This window comes from Anomaloglossus baeobatrachus, chromosome 9 (genome assembly GCF_048569485.1).
Source record: "Anomaloglossus baeobatrachus isolate aAnoBae1 chromosome 9, aAnoBae1.hap1, whole genome shotgun sequence".
Lineage (NCBI taxonomy): Eukaryota > Metazoa > Chordata > Amphibia > Anura > Aromobatidae > Anomaloglossus > Anomaloglossus baeobatrachus.
The window spans coordinates 22,361,489-22,384,539 of NC_134361.1; the positions used below are offsets into that span (position 1 = coordinate 22,361,489).

Here is a 23,051-nt window from a genome sequence, read left to right on the forward strand (position 1 = left end):
GCCTGGGAAGAAGGGGTTAATGAGGCCGGAAAACTTCTCCACATGGCACCACTGCTTATATGGGGACCTTCATATACCGGGCCTCCAGGTGCCACGTGTTCTGTAGATGCAACGCTGCAGTGTGATGGACAACCAGCAGGTGGCAGCGGTGAGAACGGCATGTCCCCATAAATTGTAATGTACCTATTAACTTCCATGGGCAGGATCCATATATACAATGGTACAATGGGCAGGATTTTTTTATATATATATATATATATATATATATATATATATGTATATATATATATATATATATATATATACAGTTAGGTCCAGAAATATCTGGACAGTGACACAATTTTCGCGAGTTGGGCTCCGCATGCCACCACATTGGATTTGAAATGAAACCTCTACAACAGAATTCAAGTGCAGATTATAACGTTTAATTTGAAGGTTTGAACAAAAATATCTGATAGAAATTGTAGGAATTGTCACATTTCTTTACAAACACTACACATTTTAGGAGGTCAAAAGTAATTGGACAAATAAACCAAACCCAAAAAAAAAATTTTATTTTCAATATTTTGTTGCGAATCCTTTGGAGGCAATCACTGCCTTAAGTCTGGAACCCATGGACATCACCAAACACTGGGTTTCCTCCTTCTTAATGCTTTGCCAGGCCTTTACAGCCGCAGCCTTCAGGTCTTGCTTGTTTGTGGGTCTTTCCGTCTTAAGTCTGGATTTGAGCAAGTGAAATGCATGCTCAATTGGGTTAAGATCTGGTGATTGACTTGGCCATTGCAGAATGTTCCACTTTTTTGCACTCATGAACTCCTGGGTAGCTTTGGCTGTATGCTTGGGGTCATTGTCCATCTGTACTATGAAGCGCCGTCCGATCAACTTTGCGGCATTTGGCTGAATCTGGGCTGAAAGTATTTCCCGGTACACTTCAGAATTCATCCGGCTACTCTTGTCTGCTGTTATGTCATCAATAAACACAAGTGACCCAGTGCCATTGAAAGCCATGCATGCCCATGCCATCACGTTGCCTCCACCATGTTTTACAGAGGATGTGGTGTGCCTTGGATCATGTGCCATTCCCTTTCTTCTCCAAACTTTTTTCTTCCCATCATTCTGGTACAGGTTGATCTTGGTCTCATCTGTCCATAGAATACTTTTCCAGAACTGAGCTGGCTTCATGAGGTGTTTTTCAGAAAATGTAACTCTGGCCTGTCTATTTTTGGAATTGATGAATGGTTTGCATCTAGATGTGAACCCTTTGTATTTACTTTCATGGAGTCTTCTCTTTACTGGTGACTTAGAGACAGATACACCTACTTCACTGAGAGTGTTCTGGACTTCAGTTGATGTTGTGAACGGGTTCTTCTTCACCAAAGAAAGTATGCGGCGATCATCCACCACTGTTGTCATCCGTGGACGCCCAGGACTTTTTGAGTTCCCAAGCTCACCAGTCAATTCCTTTTTTCTCAGAATATACCCGACTGTTGATTTTGCTACTCCAAGCATGTCTGCTATCTCTCTGATGGATTTTTTCTTTTTTTTTCAGCCTCAGGATGTTCTGCTTCACCTCAATTGAGAGTTCCTTAGACCGCATGTTGTCTGGTCACAGCAACAGCTTCCAAATGCAAAACCACACACCTGTAATCAACCCCAGACCTTTTAACTACTTCATTGATTACAGGTTAACGAGGGAGACGCCTTCAGAGTTAATTGTAGCCCTTAGAGTCCCTTGTCCAATTACTTTTGGTCCCTTGAAAAAGAGGAGGCTATGCATTACAGAGCTATGATTCCTAAACCCTTTCTCCGATTTGGATGTGAAAACTCTCATATTGCAGCTGGGAGTGTGCACTTTCAGCCCATCTATATATATAATTGCCTTATTCTGTCTGTCTGTCTGTCTGTCTGTCTGTCTGTCTGTCTGTCTGTCATGCTCCGAAATTGTGTCCTTACGGTGACACAAAGCTGATTGGCCGCTGGGCTCGCCATGGCCCCGCCCCCCCACACGGATTGGCCGCTCGCCCAGGCTGCGCCCCCACACGGATTGGCCAGCCGCTCGCCCAGGCTCCGCCCCCCCCACAGATTGGCCTCTCGCCCCGGCACCCTGCAGGCATTGGCAATTCGGCCACGCCACGCCCCGCCCCCCTCACGCAATGCACGTTAGCTCTGGCCCCACCCCCTCCCTCCTCCCACGCATTTCTCGAACTGACACGGCTGTCACGGAGGTGAGTACGGTACTCCCTGCCCACCCCCCCCCCCCCTCCCCGCCCCCGCCCCCGCCCCCGCTCGCACAGGACTGGTGTGGATACGTTGCTAACCATGCTCGCATGGTTACAAGCGCTGTCACGGAGGTGAGTACTGTACTCCCTCCCCCCCCCCCCCTCCCCCCCCCGGCCCCCGCTCGCACGGCAGTGGTGGGAGTGGTGTGGATACGTTGGTATCAAGCCCATCAAGGTCCTGCTGCGCCAGAAGATCCACACGCACACACACAAACATACACACACATCAGATCACACTCACACTCACTCTTACACACACCTCACACACACCTCACATCGCATCCACATACTCACAACATCCTGGGATATCGCTTGCTTCTCGGCGGCGAAAATGTGCTGTTGTGATCTTCCAGGACCTGACGGAGGATCACATGGCCAGAAGCATGTGATATCCCCGGATGTTGTGAGTATGAGCGCGTAAGTGCGATATCGTCAGTGTCTGTGTGTGTGAGTGTATGCGATCGGGTGTGTGTGAGTGTATGCGATCGGGTGTGTGTGAGTGGATGCGATCGGGTGTGTGTGTGAGTTGATGCGATCGGGTGTGTGTGTGAGTTGATGCGATCGGGTGTGTGTGTGAGTGGATGCGATCGGGTGTGTGTGTGAGTGGATGCGATCGGGTGTGTGTGTGAGTGGATGCGATCGGGTGTGTGTGTGAGTGGATGCGATCGGGTGTGTGAGTGTCGGCAGAGGACCAGGCCGTGCTGGAGGAGGCTGGGAGCAGAGAGGCTGATCCTCAGGAAGGCTGAGGAGGGGAGGCTGATGCTGAGGGAGGCTGGAAGGAGAGAGGCTGAGCAAACGTGCTCCATCCGCCATACTGCGCACTCCCCATCGTGCTGCATCCCCCATGCTGCGCACTCCCAAACGTGGTCCATCCGCCATGCTGCGCACTCCCAAACGTGGTCCATCCGCCATGCTGCGCACTCCCAAACGTGCTCCATCCGCCATGCTGCGCACTCCCAAACGTGCTCCATCCGCCATACTGCGCACTGGAGCACGTTTGGGAGTGCGCAGCATGGCGGATGGAGCACGTTTGAGAATGCGCAGCATGGCGGATGGAGCACGTTTGGGAGTGCGCAGCATGGCGGATGGAGCACGTTTGGGAGTGCGCAGCATGCCGGATGGTGCACGATCGGGAGTGCGCAGTATGGCGGATGGAGCACGTTTGGGAGTGCGCAGCATGGCGGATGGAGCACGTTTAGAAGTGCGCAGCATGGCGGATGGACCACGTTTGGGAGTGCGCAGCATGGCGGATGGAGCACGTTTAGGAGTGCGCAGCATGGCGGATGGAGCACGTTTGCAAGTGCGCAGCATGGCGGGTGGAGCACGATGGGAGGTGCACACCTCCCCCCAACACACACACACACGCGCACTGCACAACACACACACACTAGGAATCACAAACAACGCCCTACACAGACACCCACACAGACAACGCTGCACACACAAATATACGCACATACTGCACAACACACACATTGCTCAAAACATACCTCCCCCCAAAACACACCACACCCACACAAACCGCACAACACACACACACACACACAACGCTACAGACACACAGCGCTCCACAAACAACGCAACACACGCAACACACATACAACACCGCTCTCACCCCCCGCGACACTCAGAACATGTACAGCGCCCTACACAAACACTTGGTAACTACACACAACAACATCTATATATATATATAACAAAAATCATACATGAACTACACAATACGTAAATTCTAGAATACCCGATGCGTAGAATCCGGCCACCTTCTAGTATTATATATAGAATTGTATTTCTGAACATGTTTTTGCAAACAGCTAAAATAACAAAACTTGTGTCACTGTCCAACTATTTCTGGACCTAACTGTGTGTATATATATATATAAAATTATTTTTTTTAATTTTCATTTACTTAAAGAGTCTTATTCCTCAATGCTTATAAATAAATGTTTAGTTTTTTTATGCAAAAAATGTAGAAAAAAACAAAAAAAACCTAAAAGTAAATGCAAAAATTACAGTAGTCTAAAATCAGTAAAATATCAGAGCTATTCACCCGTCAAGAGCAGAAAATCACAAAAAAAAGGATTTGTTTATTGCAGAGGCTGTCAAAGGATGAGGATTGATGGCCGAAACAAAATAGGGGCTATGAAACATATCCAACGTAATTACGGCAGGAAAAGGAAGAGTGGTCTGTCTATAGACGACCCCTTTAAATCGCAATAATATGACAATTTACTGTGTTTCGGTTTTAAAAGAGTCTCTCTGTCTTCCTCTAGTGGCCATTACTGTACACTGCACATGTTCAGCACAAAGCTCGTACAGCTCCATGAGCCGCTGGGCCGCCATGCTGACTGTCTCCTGGTCCCTCCTCCATTGGACGCTAATTGTGAAACATTTTGAAATTTGTGGAGTTGTAATATCCGTAGAAGATAAGTGATTAAATAAAATTGCAAAGAGACCCTGTTACCGAAACTTACCATACATACATACGTACGCACATGGGATGTCTGGGCAAAAAAAGTTCCCCAGGGGCTCAAAGACATAAGAAATAACAGACAGTCTTAACCTCAGCCCTAATCCTAGGCCTAACTGTAGCCCTAACTCGTCTTAATCCCAACCCCTAACCATAGCTCTATCCCTAGTCTTAACCCAAACTCTACCCTTAGGCCTAACCGTAGCTCTAACCCTAGTCTTAACCCCAGTCCCTACCCCTAGGCCTAAACGTATTCTTAATCCTAGCCCTACCCCTAGGCCTAAGCTTAGTTTTAAACACAACCCTACCCCTAGGCCTAACTGTAGCCCTACCTCGTCTTAACCCCAGCCCTTACCCCTAGGCCTAACACCAGCCCCAACTCTTAGGCCTCACCGTAGCCCTAACCCTAATCATAAGCCCAGCCCCTACCCTTAGGCCTAACCGTAGTCCTAACCCTAGTCTTAACCCCAGTTGCTACACCTAGGCCTAACCGTAGCCCTATCCCTAGTCTTAACCCCAGGCCCTATCCCTAGCCATAGCCCTAACTATAAAGAAAAAACAAAAAAGCAGCACCAAATGTGCACTACAGCACTAAACATTCCAAACTGTACTTATTTTAAAAATTTTGAGATTTTTGGCAAAAAATTGCAATTTCTTGAGCTGCTTCGCCACGTCACGGCAAATCTCATTTGAAGCAGTCCTACACTAAAATATTTTTATAAAATGTGCCATACGGCCTCACATATGAATAGTAGAACTGCTGTTAGCAGCACTCACCTGGTCTATTTCAATCCCGTACCCATGACTGAGTCATGGCTGTGGGCGGGACAGGTCCAAGCAAATGCTGCATGAAGTAAATAGCCTGTGGACAAAGCCTGATGACTTAATGTGAACAGTCACCAACTGCCAAAATCTAGACAGATGGAATACATCCTAAATTGGGGTGCAAAGCAAGGTGGAGGTCAACCACCGACCAATTCAATGAAGAAAAAACAAAAAAGCAGCACCAAATGTGCACTACAGCACTAAACATTCCAAACTGTACTTATTTTAAAAATTTTGAGATTTTTGGCAAAAAATTGCAATTTCTTGAGCTGCTTCGCCACGTCACGGCAAATCTCATTTGAAGCAGTCCTACACTAAAATATTTTTATAAAATGTGCCATACGGCCTCACATATGAATAGTAGAACTGCTGTTAGCAGCACTCACCTGGTCTATTTCAATCCCGTACCCATGACTGAGTCATGGCTGTGGGCGGGACAGGTCCAAGCAAATGCTGCATGAAGTAAATAGCCTGTGGACAAAGCCTGATGACTTAATGTGAACAGTCACCAACTGCCAAAATCTAGACAGATGGAATACATCCCAAATTGGGGTGCAAAGCAAGGTGGAGGTCAACCACCGACCAATTCAATGAAGAAAAAACAAAAAAGCAGCACCAAATGTGCACTACAGCACTAAACATTCCAAACTGTACTTATTTTAAAAATTTTGAGATTTTTGGCAAAAAATTGCAATTTCTTGAGCTGCTTCGCCACGTCACGGCAAATCTCATTTGAAGCAGTCCTACACTAAAATATTTTTATAAAATGTGCCATACGGCCTCACATATGAATAGTAGAACTGCTGTTAGCAGCACTCACCTGGTCTATTTCAATCCCGTACCCATGACTGAGTCATGGCTGTGGGCGGGACAGGTCCAAGCAAATGCTGCATGAAGTAAATAGCCTGTGGACAAAGCCTGATGACTTAATGTGAACAGTCACCAACTGCCAAAATCTAGACAGATGGAATACATCCCAAATTGGGGTGCAAAGCAAGGTGGAGGTCAACCACTAAGTCATCAGGCTTTGTCCACAGGCTATTTACTTCATGCAGCATTTGCTTGGACCTGTCCCGCCCACAGCCATGACTCAGTCATGGGTACGGGATTGAAATAGACCAGGTGAGTGCTGCTGAGAGCAGTTCTACTATTCATATATGAGGCCGTATGGCACATTTTATAAAAATATTTTAGTGTAGGACTGCCTCTAATGAGATTTGCCGTGACGTGGCGAGGCAGCTCAAGAAATTGCAATTTTTTGCCAAAAATCTCAAAATTTTTATAATAAATACAGTTTGGAATGTTTAGTGCTGAAGTGCACATTTGGTGCTGGCTTTTTGTTTTTTCTTCATTGAATTGGTCGGTGGTTGACCTCCACCTTGCTATGCACCCCAATTTGGGATGTATTCCATCTGTCTAGATTTTGGCGGTTGGTGACTGTTCACATTAAGTCATCAGGCTTTGTCCACAGGCTATTTACTTCATGCAGCATTTGCTTGGACCTGTCCCGCCCACAGCCATGACTCAGTCATGGGTACGGGATTGAAATAGACCAGGTGAGTGCTGCTGAGAGCAGTTCTACTATTCATATATGAGGCCGTATGGCACATTTTATAAAAATATTTTAGTGTAGGACTGCCTCTAATGAGATTTGCCGTGACGTGGCGAGGCAGCTCAAGAAATTGCAATTTTTTGCCAAAAATCTCAAAATTTTTATAATAAATACAGTTTGGAATGTTTAGTGCTGAAGTGCACATTTGGTGCTGGCTTTTTGTTTTTTCTTCATAGCCCTAACTATAGTCTTAAGTCTTTTCCCCATTCAGCTTCTTCGGGCAGCTGCGGCCATACTGGAGCCGTCTTTAAACGTCCACTAAAGGGCAACTGGTTTCAATTTCTGGGACACGTGTGGACCCTAGTTTTTATCAGGGACTAAGGCTATATCGTCTGCCATGGTTTTCTCACTCCCTGACTCCCCGTCCTTGGTGGGAATCTCACTGGACTGATCACCATGCCTTCACACACAACAATGGCCACAGCTTTCTTACCTCAGCCATAAACCACATGGAAACCATCTGACTCGCCCACCCCAGGGCTATGGGACACCCGGTGCCGGGCCGGACTAGTCCGGTGGTAGTCAGTGGTGGCTGGGCCCGGCTCCGTGACCCTGGTGGGTGTCAGTAGAATATGTGGCTTGATGAATAAAGTTTATGGTTGTCGTGACGCCACCTGTGGTCTGCGGCTATTAAGCCGCCGCTGCTGTGTGAGGCCTCCGGGGTGATGTTATAGCAGCAATGGTGGTACTGCTCCCCACAGGTGGAGCGGAGCCCCGGGGACACTGTTAGTGCTCGTGAAAGTCTATGGTGTTGTGTGGCTAACACGGTGCAGGGCCGACAGGCAATGAAAGAACCAGGCATAAACAACAGTCTCTTTACCTTTTCCTCTTTTACTTTGGGAACAGTCCAGTCCTGGGAGACCGTTACAGGTGGTGATGGGGATCCGGCCGGCCTGGAGGTACTAGGGGTAGTCTTTCTGGCCAGCTGAGTATGAGGCCTACTCTTGTGCTTTTCTCTGTTATGATAGGACCCTGCTTCTCTGAATCCAGCAATGGCCCTTTTTGCTGCTGGGACCGATGGTACGTCCCTTTCCCTCTGTAGCAGGCTGCGCAGACCCTCTCTCTGGTGCTTCTCTGCTGGAGTCCACACCGGGCCCTGATGCTGCAGCTGTACCTTCGGGGTGTTTATGGGCCAGGTGCTTGCAGCTCTCCTGCCCTTCGGATTCGGCTACCAGGGAGTATTTTAAGCCCTGGTGGCCACAGACTCCGATGTCCGAGTCTCTTCTGTGCCTCTCTGCTACTCCTGCTTCCCTGGGCCAGGCTACTCTAGCTCTAGGCCCCAGATCCACAGGACAGCACTACTCTGCGTCTGCACACTATCACTTCTCTCTACAGACTGACCCTACTTCCTCCCTCAGGTCAGACTTGAGGAAGGCTCCCTGGAATTCCAGGTTCAGAGCTCCCCCTGCTGGCCGGAGGGAGAACTGCGGTGGATGTTAAACTTGCTGGCCAATGGACCTCCCCATTACCTCCAGGCACAGCATTAACCTTTTGGAAGGGCAATGCTGTTGTGGCGACCAGGTCCTGGGGCGCCACACATCTCCAAACCTTTCACAGCTGGGTCACGGGGGACAGACAGTCCTGTGGTGTGCAGCTGTAGAAGGTCGCAGCGTTTGGCTGCACAAATTGCTCTCTGACCTTCTATTATTTTTGCTTGGTGTATATGGTGCTTTATGTATCTCCTCTACTTGGTTTTCAGAACTTTCCCTTTAGGAATCTGCTGAGTTCCTCACCTTTCAGATGTTTTCATCAGCACATCCCTTTGTGTCCTTAAATACCTTCATTCCCTTCTTGTCGGTGCTGGTGATAGCTCTAACTCTCTTAACAAGTCTTCAGTGCAAGCAGTCGGCTTGTATTCATCTGGAGAAACTTTGTGCTTGTCGCAGTTCCTCTCCCTGAGTCATCTGGAGATAAGTTATTTGTTTACTTTCCCCTTGTTGTCTTCTTTAGAGCTTAGTGGGGTTGACTTTGCGCTCATCCCATCCGCTCCCTACCTAGGGCCTAGTTCAGGGTCAGCCATGGTCAGGTATCCAGCTTGGCGCATAGGTGCAGAACCTATCTAGGGTGGTGAGGGAAGCCAGGGACCAGTAGTAGGTTTGGTCAGGGGTCACCATCTCTAGACACAGGGTTTCCCTTTTGCCGTTCACTTTGTAATTTCCCGTACCTAGAGTGACAAAACCATTATGGGGGAAGGGAATTTCGTCCTGAAACCATACCAGTAACTCTTGTATGAGGGTGAGAAGTCTCCCCTCGCCCCCTATAGCTGCTCAGGATCCATTCTGGCTCAGCGCTCTGTGATAGTTGACGTTGTGTTGCGGCAGGGTGAGAGTACAGTTCCTCCGGTCCTTTCCTCCATCACGTTGGTACAGGGTGTATCGGCATGATAAGGCTACTTTCACACATCAGTTTTTTCCTATCAGGTACAATCCGGAAAAAAACGGGTAAACTGGATCCGGTATCGCATCCGGTTTATCCCCATAGACTTGCATTGTAACCGGATTGTACCTGATGGCTTTGCGGTGCATCCGTTTTTTTCCGGATGCGGCAAAATTAATAAATGCGGCGGCCGGATAGAACGTTCCCTGCAACGTTTTTTGCTCCGGCAAAAAAAAACGCATCGCGCCGCATCCGGCCGCTGCGGCGCATTTTCAATGCATGCCTATGGATGCCGGATGCGGCGCGATGCGGAAAAAACGCATCCGGCCGCCGCATGCGTTTTTTTCCACTGCGCATGCTCGGTAGCGTGCCGCAACCGGAAAAAACCGGACCGGCCGCATGTAAAAACTTATGTAAAGGATGCGGTGTTTTCACCGCATCCGTTGCATAGGTTTCACAGCCGGATTGAGCCGCACGGCTCAAACCGGATGTGTGAAAGTGTTGAGGAGAGCCATAAGATGAAATACTTAATTAACCTCCTGACAAGGCATTGTGGGAAATATGTCGATTTGCCTTACATAATTCAGGTTTCAGATCATACACATGACACAGATATAAAGGTGGCTGTCATTGCCTGTTTCTCCACACCTTGCCTGGAATGCAAGGAATGTCCAGGTGTAAGAAGACCACCATATAAGAGAAGACCAACCCAAAGATCAGAAGACATCACAGACCAAACCATCAGCATGGATCCACTAACTGACGTCCCTCCCATCGTCATGGTTTCATCCACTGGAGTCAGACCTGCCCATCAACAGCAACACGGATCTCCCCATTGGCTAGCTCATGGACTGTCCCACTAAATGTGCATATCTGAACTTGTGTACGCCCCTAGCCTATATCAAGAGGACGCATGAGTCTCCTCTGTCTGTTTGGTGCCATTTTCTACTGTGACCAAGAAGAGACTTCATATCCGACTGTGTCTGGTGTGAATTCTTTTACGCATGCACTTGGCCCATATCAATTCGGCCAGGCAGTAGGCAACTAGTGATCTCTGGTTAAGAGTTCACCCTAACAAAAGTAGCCTAACAGTCACTTCTCATCTCCGGGCACGCAGCATTAGTTCCCTAATTCAGAACTTCTTGCACACTCAGCCCTAAATTTGCAAAAAAAAAAAAGAAATAAAATCTTGCAGACCCAGAACCTCGTTATTCTTCTGAACCAGACATGATGGAAGATCCTGCAGAGCATCCAGCGTCCGCGTCTAGAGGCTGTAATGTGAATCCTTAAAAATGATCTAAACCCCCATAATATAGCCTTCTGTAACCGACCTCTAATAGCTATGGCCACATGATAGACCTCCGGGGCGCCATTCTTCCACTACCATCTGCTCAACAGTCCATCCCAGGCTCGGCTGAAGCCCCTACAGGTGGGAGTGTAGCACTGCCCAATCTCCCCATGTGTACCGCCCCAGCAGCGGTTGAACCGCTCAGATCCGGATGTCACTGCCCATGGCTCGAGGGTCTCCGGACCCGGGGGCTCGGGGTCACACCCAAATGAAGAAGGGGGGTATTTACAGGGGAGATATAGTTTGTGATGCCACCCGTGGTGGGCGGTAATAGGGAGTACTGCCGCTGCCATTGGGAGTACCCGGGGTGATGGAGTGGGGCAGCAAGATGACTTTACCCTCCACGGGTAGGGGAAGGCCCCGGGACCCTTAATGGTGGTATGGGGTGAAGGGGGAGTGCAGGCTCGCTGGTTGCAGGGGTTAATCAGGTACTCACTCAGCAAGAAAGCAGATGCTGACAACGTAGTAAACCAAGTCTCTGGGTGCCGCTGCCCTCTTGGGGACCTCGTCCGGGTCCCGTCCCCTGCAGTACTGCCTGGTGGTCTGTGACCTTCCTCCTGACAGAGTGTTCAGTTGGCCCGTCAGCTTGGAGCTTTCCGGGCCCAACTCCCGGCCAAGAGTAGCAGAGGAGCTTGCTCTCAGGAGCTCATGCTTGTGATTTCAGTGGGCTTCTTTGCTTGGAAAGCCCTATCCCCCTCGTTGCGCTAGTGCCCCCGATCTCTGAGCTTCATGGGAACAGTCCATATAGGCCCTGTCCTCCGCAGGTTAATTGCCGGGTTGCTTGAAGCGTCTCCCTGACTTAGGGTCCATGTACCCCAACGTGTCTTCGGTCCCAGCCTGGCTATTGAACTGCGGCTGCTGGCTGTCCTCCAAGCCTACCCCAGCATCCAGTCCCAATCTCTCACGACTGGGTCTCCGACTCCTCCTGGTCTAGATCACCGTCTGCGACCTAGTCTGTTTCTCCCCTGGGAGCTCCAACTCCCAGCTTCCTCCGAGCTCCTCACAGCTCGAGGGCTACTGTGTCGCCCGGGGATAAGGGGTACTCAGATCCGGGCCACGGGGTCACTTCTGTGGGTATCACAGTGGCGTAACCCGGTCTGTGATCCCAGGCTCCACAGTAAGAAGGGAATTAGGTAAGGGAGATTGTCCGTGACGCCACCCGTGGTGTGCGGTGAGGTAACGGAGCACCGCCGCGGCCGGTTAATGGATCCCGGGGATGGTGGTGGGCAGCAAGGTGGTGATTTCCCTCCACGGGTAGGGTGTTGGTGTCCCGGGACCCCAGTGAGGTGGTGCAGGGTGGAGATGGAGACCGTCTGAGAGCTGTGCACCCGGTTGGACCGGGGGATGTTGTTACTCACAGTTCGCTTTGCAAGAAAATTCACACAGAGTCAGGAATTAACCAGAAATTGCCGGTGTCTGCAGCATTCAGTGCGGAGGGTGTTTGGGGTCCCACACACAGTACAGCAGGATCCTGGTCTTGTTTTGCAGCCAGACGCTTCTTTCTACTTCCTCAGTCGGGAACGGGGAGCCCACTCCCCCTGCAGTGATCCGGGTCACCCCTGGATGCCGGCGGGCCACTACCCTGCCCTGGCCACCTGGAGCCCCTTCCTCACACTTCCCTTCCTTATAGCAGCCAGGAGCTATTCTCCCCTGGTCTGCTCTCTTCACACTCCAAACTCACTCTGCTCCAGCCCCTCCCGTGCTGCTCTGTTTAGCTCTTACACTGGGGGGGGGGGTCTGTCCTGCTGCACTGGTGTGGGATCAGGTTACCAAGGAGGAGAATGGCCTGCAGGGTAGAAATACAAGAGAAGGCCCTGGTGCTAGGGAGAGGGGAGTAGGGTCACCTTCTAATACTCACCTGAGACTGATCCCTGCACTCCCAAATGTCCCTAGACGGGTCCTTCCCCCGTGCGCAGATCACGTGCCTAGGCCCTCGCTGGCCTTGACCTAACCCTGACTAGTGTAGTTTCACCATTGCAATAAGACAACACTGGAAAAGTAAGACAAACGAGTGGGGAAAGACTCAACAAAAAGCACTCCTTGGTTTCTTCAGCAGGAAACTTTGTAGCTGCAACAGAAATGACACCACAGCTATGCCAAAACAAGCTCCTTGAACATGGACAGCATAGGTATGAGCTATAGTCTGCATGGGGAGGAGTGAGGAGCAGATATTTATAGCAGAAGGGAGCGGCTGCAGCTGACATTAAACTACCTGTTAGATCACTGCAGGATAGAAAGGCACCTTAATCCCTTCAGTGCTGGATAGAAATAAATATGCTCCAGTTCAGGGTAAACGACGAGCGGGCAGTAAAGAGGATCTGCGATAAACAATACTCCGAGATCACATCAAGCCATGACACACTCGTGACACTAACAGCCACACTGACATGGGGAGCTAATGATCACCCCCTTTACACAATGCTTAAAGGGAAGGTGTTGCGTTTTTTGGGGGGTTTTTGCATTAATAGTAGTGATTATGAAATCAAGTATTTTTAATACAAAAATAAATTCACTGTTTATTTACTTTTTAATTCTAGTTTTACTGACTCACTGGGCGCTGCCATCTTGGATTTGCTGTAAGTGACAACAGTTAATCACCTCCTTTATGGCAGCGCCGAGGGCATTCATTCTGACTCCGATCCTATACTTAATACAGAGACAGCGTCTGCTGTGAAATGGATGTGCCCCCTGGGCTGTCCAGATCCCAGCAGAGGGAGGAAATCAGCGCCATCTTTGTGGCGCACATAGCATATGCTGTGTGCTCCACTTACCCCCTGTCACCCACCAGGATGGATGGGGTGAGGAATGGCGCCGGACAACGGTGATTGCACCGTAACTGATCTTGTCGCGCACCCCCCCACCCACTCCCCCTCCTCTCACTCCTCCGCCGCTCACCACCCCTCCCCATGTGTGCTCACCTCGGGCCTCCGCTACTCGTACTGTGATCACTGACAGGACAGGCTGCCGGGGGCGCTGGTATGAGTTGAGTGCATAAGGCTGGAAGCGGTGAGCGCGGCGTGACATCTGTAGTGCAGTGCAGCTCAGGCTGCAGATCACCCCTCCTTGCCGCATGTCACCTCGGGCCTCCGATCTCGGCCGGCAGCACAGTATATGGGGGCGCAGCATACAGTGAGGCATTGGGAGACAGTCAGCGGGGCATAGGGAAACAGTCAGCGGGGCAAAGGGAAACAGCCAGCGGGGCATTTGGGATACAATACGGTGCAGGATACAGTGGAGCACTATGCCGCTGGCCTTAGTGACACTTTAGATATTAGCATCACTTTGCGGCCACCAACAAAATGGCTCCGCACTGTGATCCTAAACTTCATTTTCTCTTATACTTTTGGAAACACCCAGATTGGGAGGGGGAGGTGACATCACACACAGGAGAGCAGACTCCACCCACTTTTACTGCAGCTGTAATGTGAGCTAGTTCTACAGCAGGATTTCAGCAGCTGCTCCCCCTAATGTTTAAGAGTGGAAAATATCAAACTTTTAATTTTTTTTATATTTTTCTCAATTAAAAACAAATAATATTATTTAAACATAACATTAAAACATTAATACTTTATATTTTTTCAGTTATTGAATTTTTTTTTTTAACGACACCATCCCTTTAAGGGAAGGCAATACCAAAGCATTTAATGTGTACTCCACACCTTTACATGACCCCTATATGTAACATTTCGCGGCCTGCAGACCTGTATAATCTGAAGGGGGGGGTGTTTTGATGTTTGTCGCATTTGACTCATACAGATCCTTTTTTTTTCTTTTTTTAACTCTCAATTTCTCGACAATCACATGATCAGTTCCTGTAAGCCGCAGTGTGTACACGATGGGGGTGCGGGGCTTTGGCCTTGGCATTACTGGAATAGATGTTGGAGCGATAGTGCGCTGTTTACTTTTCTGGGAATTCCTCTAACCTGTTACCCAATATCCATAATGGAGCAGCGGCTGCAGCACGAGGACCGCACACAGAGATAGCCCCGCAGATATAGGCAGAGGTATCAGCAGTGACAGGGTCCTCCCTGGGGCTCCCATAGATCCTGCGGGGGTTGGAGGGCCGCCTAATAGTACCAGCATAGGACTCCTAATCACCAGGGTCAGTCAGACTATACAGGGGGTCTCTGCTCAGGACAACTTCTATTAATAATGTTTCTTGTCTATGTAGGGGCTCGTTTTTATTTGTGATGAGTTGCATTTACTAGTGACATCATTTTGGGGAACCTATAAAACGTTTTTCAAAATATTTTATTAACTTTTATAAAAAATATGTTTTTGGTATCATGATGTGACATGTTGGATAACAAGGGATAGAGGCCCCAATGCTGTCCCTCACATTACGCTATCCTTATTATCAGGTATACTCCTAATGGTGGAGACGCCTGAGTCTCCTTCTTGGCCTTGCTCCTTACCAGACCTACTCTGAATTCCCCCCTCCTGCTCCCACCAAGGAAAGACAGGGCAGGAGTGTAATGTTAAACACAGATGAAGACAGACAAGGGTAAAACCAAAATTCTGACTAACGGCACACACACAGGATAGGACAATAAGAGGTTCAGGAGGAAAACAAGAGCAGGAAGGAAGCAACAAAAGGCAACTGGGTAAACTCCACAACCACACAAAGCAACAACAACTACAAGCACCACATCAAACCAACTAAGACAAGCTATAGCTGGCATAGGAGGAAGGACCCAGCCAGCATATATAGGTGGGGAGTAGATGTGATTGGCTCCCTCACAACATGAGATCAAAGGAGACTAACAAGCAGACTAACAGAGATTAACTCTTGCTAGCCTGCCTATGAATCAGCACACAACAGTTCGACGGAGTGTCACAATCTGCAATCCGAACAGGACTTGACGCCGCCATGACAGTCAGCGAAGCTAGTGAAAATCTCCGTGTGACATTTGGTTGCCATAATCTGAAAAACAAACTTCTTTTTTCTTTTTTTCTGTAGACAGCAGTGTAAGGGCTTCTTATATTTACTATTTAAAGGAACAAACAACTTTTTGATCCCTTATTTCATATTTTGGGGGGGTGCGGCAGAGGGATGGGGGGGCAAGCGCGTTCTGAGAGCCTTTTTTTGTCCGTTTTCCTGTGTATAGAGTTATATGAAGCGTTTATTTTTTGTGTATTTTATTGATACCGCTTTGGGATACACACTAGTTTTAGCTTATTTTATATTAGATTTTTGTGAGACAAGATGAACCAAAAACAGCAATTCTGCCTCGTTTTTCTTTATTTTCATGGCGTTTGCCCTGTGAGAGAAATATTAATGTAGTTTCATAGTATAGTCAATTACCAATGTGGTTCTACGAAATGTGTTGTTTTGCAGCATTTTGTTATTTTCACAAATAAAACAATTTTTTATAACTAAAAACAGGATTTTTAATTTTCTTTTTAAACTTAAAGGGGTACTCCCATCTCCAGGATCCTATCCCAATTTGTAGTAGGTGTAATAATAATAATAATAATAATAATAATAATAATAATAATATTAGCAAATACCTCCAATTAGAAATGTAGTATAGTTCTCCTGATATAGACATGTCTCTTACCTCATGTGCAGGGCATTGCAGCTTAGATAGCCATGGTTATGAAGAAATCTTCTGATACAGCCATGTCTCTTACCTCATGTGCAGGGCATTGCAGCTTAGATAGCCATGGTTATGAAGAGTTCTTCTGATACAGCCATGTCTCTTACCTCATGTGCAGGGCATTGCAGCTTAGGTATCCATGGTTACAACCACTCATATAATGACAGTTAGTTGCTCATGGTCGTAACCATGGATACCTAAGCTCTAATGCCCTGCACATGAGGTATCTATATCATGTATCTATATCATGTGCTTTACATAGAGGTTTCCATAGAATACAAGTGTAAGATCAGAGGCAGACGCTCAGCACCCTCCGCGGAGAAAATGTGGAGATTCAGCATCTTCTACATTTAGGATTTTTTCTTTTCTTCCCTATTTTTCTGTTGACTTCCTCTTGACGTTCTGTTCATCTTCTCTTATCTCCGCCCGTCCTCCCTTTTATAAATATTTGGCTGCGCTCCTCTCTGCCTCAGTCCCGGGTCCGGCACCATGGGGGTATATTCTCTGCTGTGCTGTCTGCTGTGGGCAACCGTATCTTCTATCAGTGACGCACAAAGTCCCTCGTAAGTTTCAAATATATATGTACGAGTCCGTATATATACGGCATATAGATATATACATATATATACTCCTCAAAAAAATTAAGGGAACACTTAAGCAAGGATTTTGTATTTTGGTGTTCCCTTTATTTTTGTGATCAGTACATCTACCTATCTATCCATCTATCTATCTATCTATATATATATATAGATAGATATAGATATATATGGTGTAGATATGTGTACATATATATATATATATGTATATGTGTGTGTATATATGTATGTATGTATGTGTATATATATATATATGCTAAATTCACCTTCCTGTTACGTATCCTAAATCTCTGTGTATTCTCTTCACTTTTCTCTAGATATATTCTTTCGCTTTCCTATTCATTTTATTACTTAAATGATTAGTACCATGAAAATAGGCAACTCTGTAATAGATCTTACCAACTTTTCCAAGGCTCCTATTGTCATGTGTTAAAGGAAATCTATCAGTTGGATCATCTTTCCTGAGTCGTCAATGTGGGGCATGTAGATCATAGGAAGCTGGATAAAGTGATACCCTGGTATATGCGATACAATGTTTTATTCTGGAGAAATCCACGTTTCTTTATATGTAAATGAGCTGTTTGGGCCGTACATAGATCTCCCCAAAAATCCGCCTCCAGAGTTAATTTTCGATGAAAGAAGGCATTATCAGTGTGAGACATGTAAATCAGGAGAGCAGACTGTCAGTCTTTACATGTCTCACACTGGTAACATCATAAGTATAAAATAAGACCTGGCAGCAGATTTTCAGGGAGTTCTATGTTCGGCCCAAAGATCTTAACAGCTCATTAAGGGTGACCCTGATGGACCGGAATCTTTTTTTCAGCCTATATCGCTATATAATAAGTTTAGTTCCTCTTTAAAGACAGGGAATTACATATGTGGTCATATCCTGACCACCCACATCGCGGCCTCATCCAGGACCCAGCAGTGCACACTCTCTCTCCTAGAATCCAGATTTATTCCAGTGGAATTATCCATCTTGGAGAAAGTAAACCAAAATCAGTTGTTGTTATGTGATAGAGAACCCTATCCCTAAAGGAGGACGCTCCGTCCTCACGTGTTACGGCTGGAGGAGGTCTTGCGGCGCACACTGCGTTTTGCAGCTTTTTTTGGCTGCATGTTTATGGTGACCACAAAGATGCAGCGTGGCAATTCTTTTTGCATTTTGTCCCTGTGGTTCGTAGGACTGGCAGATCAACTCGTGGTCAGCGGGGGATTCATCCCTGGTATCTGGCAAGATGCTAGTCCCCATATACAGTCTATAGGGACCAGAATCCGGCTCAAAGGGGTAGGAGGAAGCGCTTCATACTTACCGAGACCCCAGGGCGGCTGTCACACTGCTCCTGCGGCCTCTCCTTCTTCCCGGGCCGTTCATTAGGCTCATACATATTCAATGCTTCCCCCGCCCACCGGCGTCTGTGATTGGTTGCAGTTAGATGAGCCCCCACGCTGAGTGATAGCTGTCTGAGGCATCCAATCACAGCTGCCGGTGGGCGGGTCTGTATCATTCAGTAAAATAAATAAATAAAAAATTGGCATAAGATCCCCCATATTATGATACTGTGACGCCCTGGACTAGTCAGGTCGTCACAGGGTACTGCACAATCTTTCCCTGCCCATACAGGGCTCACCCCCCCATGGTTCTGGGTCTCCATCATCATTCACAAATCCTAGATACACGTTGCACCACACCTGTCAGGCACACCAGTAGGCTGCTTAAGCAGGAATAGGGCCGCCTATTGGAGGACGGTCAGCAGCCTGAGCCTAATCACCGGTCTGGGACCGAAGGCACAACTGGGTACACCGACCCTAGGTCAGGGAAAAGCTTCAGGCACCCCCTGTCAATTAACCTGCGGAGGACAGGACCTCTATAGACTGTTCCCACGAAGATCGGGGGCTCTAGCGCAACAAGGGGGATAGTGCTTTCCAAAGAAGCGGCCCACTGAAATCCCAAGCGTGAGTTCCTGAGAGCAGGCTCTCCTACTTAGCCACAGTGGGGAGCGTGGCCCGGAAAGCTCCAAGCTACCGGGCCACAAAGTACACTAAAAATACTGTGCCCGGAGGCAGGTCACGGACCACCAGGCAGTGCTGCAGGGGACGGGACCCGGGCGAGCTCCCCTCAGGAGACAGCGTCAGTCAGAGACTTGGTTTCCCCTGTTGTCAACGTCTGCTTTATTGCTGAGTGAGTACCAGATTAACCCCTGCAACCAGCGAGCCTGCGCTCCCCCTGCACCCCATCACATCATCCAGAGTCCCGGGGCCTATCCCCTACCCGTGGAGGGTAACGTCATCTTGCTGCCCCACTCCATCACCCCGGGTACTCCCAACGGCATTGGCGGTACTACCAATAACCGTACACCACGGGTGGCGTCACAAACTATATCTCCCCTGTAAATACCCCCTTTCTTCATTCGGGTGTGAGCCTTAGTCCCCGGGTCCAGAGACCCTCGAGCCACGAGCAGTGACATCCAGATCCGAGCGGTTCGACTGCTGCCGGGGCGTTACAATACCAGCACAGATAAAGCCCGACAGATGGGGGCTGGTATTCTCAGACTGGGGATACCCATAGTTATTGGGCACCCCCCAACCTAAAAATATCAGCCTGCAGCCCCTGGAATTGCCGCATCCATTAGATGTGACAGTCCCGGCACTTTACCCGCTTCTTCCCGATTGCCCTGGTGCGGTGGCAAAATGTCCATCCTTCTTATCCTTAGTGGCCACTGTAGGCAACACACAGAGTTACATGAGGTCCTCTACATAAGTCTTCCGGACCCCGACTGGTCTTTTTAGAGGAGAAAATAACTGGAAATATTCTGTAAAAAGTTCTCTGACTGTTTCCATCTTGTTCCCAGCTTCCTGGTTTCGGCCCCCCGTCTCCTGCACCTGGGTGTAAGGGAGGATGTGTGGGTGCAGGTGGAGTGGCCCCAGGGCAAAGGTGACGTCGAGGTAGAGCTGTACCTGAGGAACCAGCAAAGTTATAAGAAGTGCAGCGAAACGTATACTGTAACCCTGAACCAAAGGAACAGCTACATCTCCAAACAGGCCATAGAGGTAACGTCATCTGCTGCCCCATCCTCTGGGCATCAAAATATCCTAATTCTCAGAGGTGTAAACTATCACAACTTACGGGGTGACTACTAGTATAGCAGCCACTATGGATCCCATAGGGGTTGTGGTTTATGTACATTGCACGTGTCCAGTGTCCGTCAGTCCTGTATTGTGTCCTTAGATGACCCCTCAGATGGAGACCGCATGTAACTTGGATAAGGGCAGGAGCTACGTTCAGCTGGTAGCAAGTAGTAAGTCAATCTCCACCAAACCTCAAGTGGTCTCCATCCCGGTGTCCAACAAAAGAGGCTACATCTTCATCCAGACCGACAAGAGTATATACACGCCCAATGAAAAAGGTACGTGCCATGTCTGTCTATCTATCTACCCGTCTTCTATCTGATAGGTGGGGGCATGTCTTTGTGCAGGGGGGTGTACTGTTTATTTTCTATGCTCCATTTATTCCCTCCCCCCAGTTAAATTTCGAGTGTTCACCTTGGACCATGTGATGAGACCGGCGAAGGAGCTGACCACATGCATCGTGTCTGTGAGTAGTCATGGGTGTACAACAGGTTTAGGAATACGAAAGAGTAAAATAGTGTGCAGCTCTGTACTGTATGTGCTGAAATATCCATCAGCCATAATGTTATAACCACTGAGGAGCCATACCCCCTGAGGAAGCAAAGGGGAAACGCACAGGGATTCTAGATTCAACACTGCAACCATCAGGTATACTCTGTACTATGCTAATATCATACTGATCTTCATTCTGTTATGTTACATAACCGATCTAGGATGGCATATTAATCATAGAGATTAATTAGAACCACTGAGGAACCATGCCCCCTGAGGAAGCGGGGCGAAACGGATGTACAACAGGTTTAGGAATACGAAAGAGTAAAATAATCTGCAGCTCTGTACTGTATGTGCTGAAATATCCATCAGCCGTAATGTTATAACCCCTGAGGAGCCATGCCCCCTGAGGAAGCGGGGCGAAACGGATGTACAACAGGTTTAGGAATACGAAAGAGTAAAATAATGTGCAGCTCTGTACTGTATGTGCTGAAATATGCATCAGCCATAATGTTATAACCACTGAGGAGCCATGCCCCCTGAGGAAGCTGGGTGAAAAGCGCAGGGCAGGTAGATTCAACACTGCAACCATCAGGTATACTCTGTACTATGCTAATATTATGGTGATCTTCATTCTGTTATGTTACATAACCGACCTAGGATGGCATATTAATCATAGAGATTAATTAGAACCACTGAGGAACCATGCCCCCTGAGGAAACGGGGCGAAACGGATGTACAAAAGGTTTAGGAATACGAAAGAGTAAAATAATCTGCAGCTCTGTACTGTATGTGCTGAAATATCCATCAGCCGTAATGTTATAACCACTGAGGAGCCATGCCCCCTGAGGAAGCACAGCGAAACGCGCAGGGACACTAGGTTCAACACTGCAGCCATCAGGTATACTCTGTACTATGCTAAAATTAGGCTGATCTTCATTCTGTTATGTTACATAACTGATCTAGGATGGCATATTGTCAGGTATCAACCATTTTATTCCCTGTATCCCAAATAATTGGGTAACTTTGCAGCTAATATTACACTTATATACTCACCTAAATACATTATCTTTGATACTTTGATACTACAACATATTATAATTCCTTATAACTTTGTAGTCACTATACATTTATGTCTTAATCATTGTCTGGATCATGTTTTATCTCTGACACCCATCCTCTCTAGACAAGTGTGAACAGGTGCATACCAAACATGAAACATACTCTAACAAATAAACAGCTGCACTCTGAGATGCTAAGGTATGCAAACATACAGGAATGTGAACATGTATTACTGGTAAGGAAATACATTTAAATATTGAGACACTTCGCTAATAAACAAGGGCAGTTTTTTTGTGAGTCCAGCAGCCAGCATCAAGGCGTATCTGTTTTACCTGAGTTCCTACCACATGCCTCTATTCAGGCTGATAAAGCCTACAATTTTATAGGCAGGCAGGAACCTGTTAATTGGAAATGAAAAATGGCCTTAAGCTGGTGGCAAAGGAGTGCTCAGTCAGGAGGCATGAGCCTGTAATCCAAAATAGGGAAACTGATGGCACCTTCTAACAGAACATGAAATATACTCTAACAAATAAACAGCTGCACTCTGAAGTGCTAGAACCCAGCAAAAAGAGATACGCCTTGATGCTGGCTGCTGGACTCACATAAAACTGCCTGTTTTATGCCCTAAGTGTCTCAATTATTACATTTATTTCCTTAGCAGTATTGCATGTCCAAATTCCTGTGTTCAATGTTTGCCTTAGCGCTTCAGAGTGCAGCTGTAGCCATCCTCTGTAGACAGCAGTTACTTTTTCAGAATTTTGTGGTACAATAGTTTTCCTGTGTGATTGGACCAGAACCCACAGAAGTGAGGCAGGGAGCACATGGCTCGATCGCTGAGTCACTGGTTGTCTGTCCTTTAGCTCTTTTTGGTAGATACTAATTATTGTATCCCAGGAACACCCTGGAGAGGCTGCAACTCAGGTCTACAGCCATCAGAATTTGCGCAGACCTTTTTCCTGCCCATTTTCCTACTACTGGATAGATGATAATGGTTAGATTGGAGGTGGGATAGCGACAGGCGACTTATCCCATCCCTGCCTCAAATGGAGTAGCCGGTTGCGCTCTAATATCAATATCATGGCATATAAATGGGGCAGCTAAGCGAATCCGCCACTAAATGCTTCAAGCAAGAACCAGAGAAGAATGGAGGATGCTATTGTGCCGCGCAGGGCTATGGGGTACTCGGTCCCAGGCCGTATATTTACGGGGACAGTTCACTGGTTGGCCATTGCCCGGTTCCGTGGCCCTGGGGGTTGCTT

The 23,051-nt window shown here is 47.7% G+C and overlaps 1 protein-coding gene across 1 annotated transcript in view; it reads left to right on the forward strand.

Annotated features, from left to right (window-relative positions):
• The first annotated feature begins 16,972 nt into the window (after positions 1-16,972).
• The window catches only part of LOC142250925 (complement C4-like), an 80,850-nt gene continuing 74,771 nt past the window's right edge, over positions 16,973-23,051 (forward strand). The window contains 4 exon segments of the mRNA XM_075323258.1: positions 16,973-17,073; positions 19,962-20,160; positions 20,339-20,516; positions 20,634-20,704. Of these exon segments, the coding sequence (XP_075179373.1) occupies positions 17,000-17,073; positions 19,962-20,160; positions 20,339-20,516; positions 20,634-20,704 (522 nt within the window). The 5' untranslated portion in view covers positions 16,973-16,999.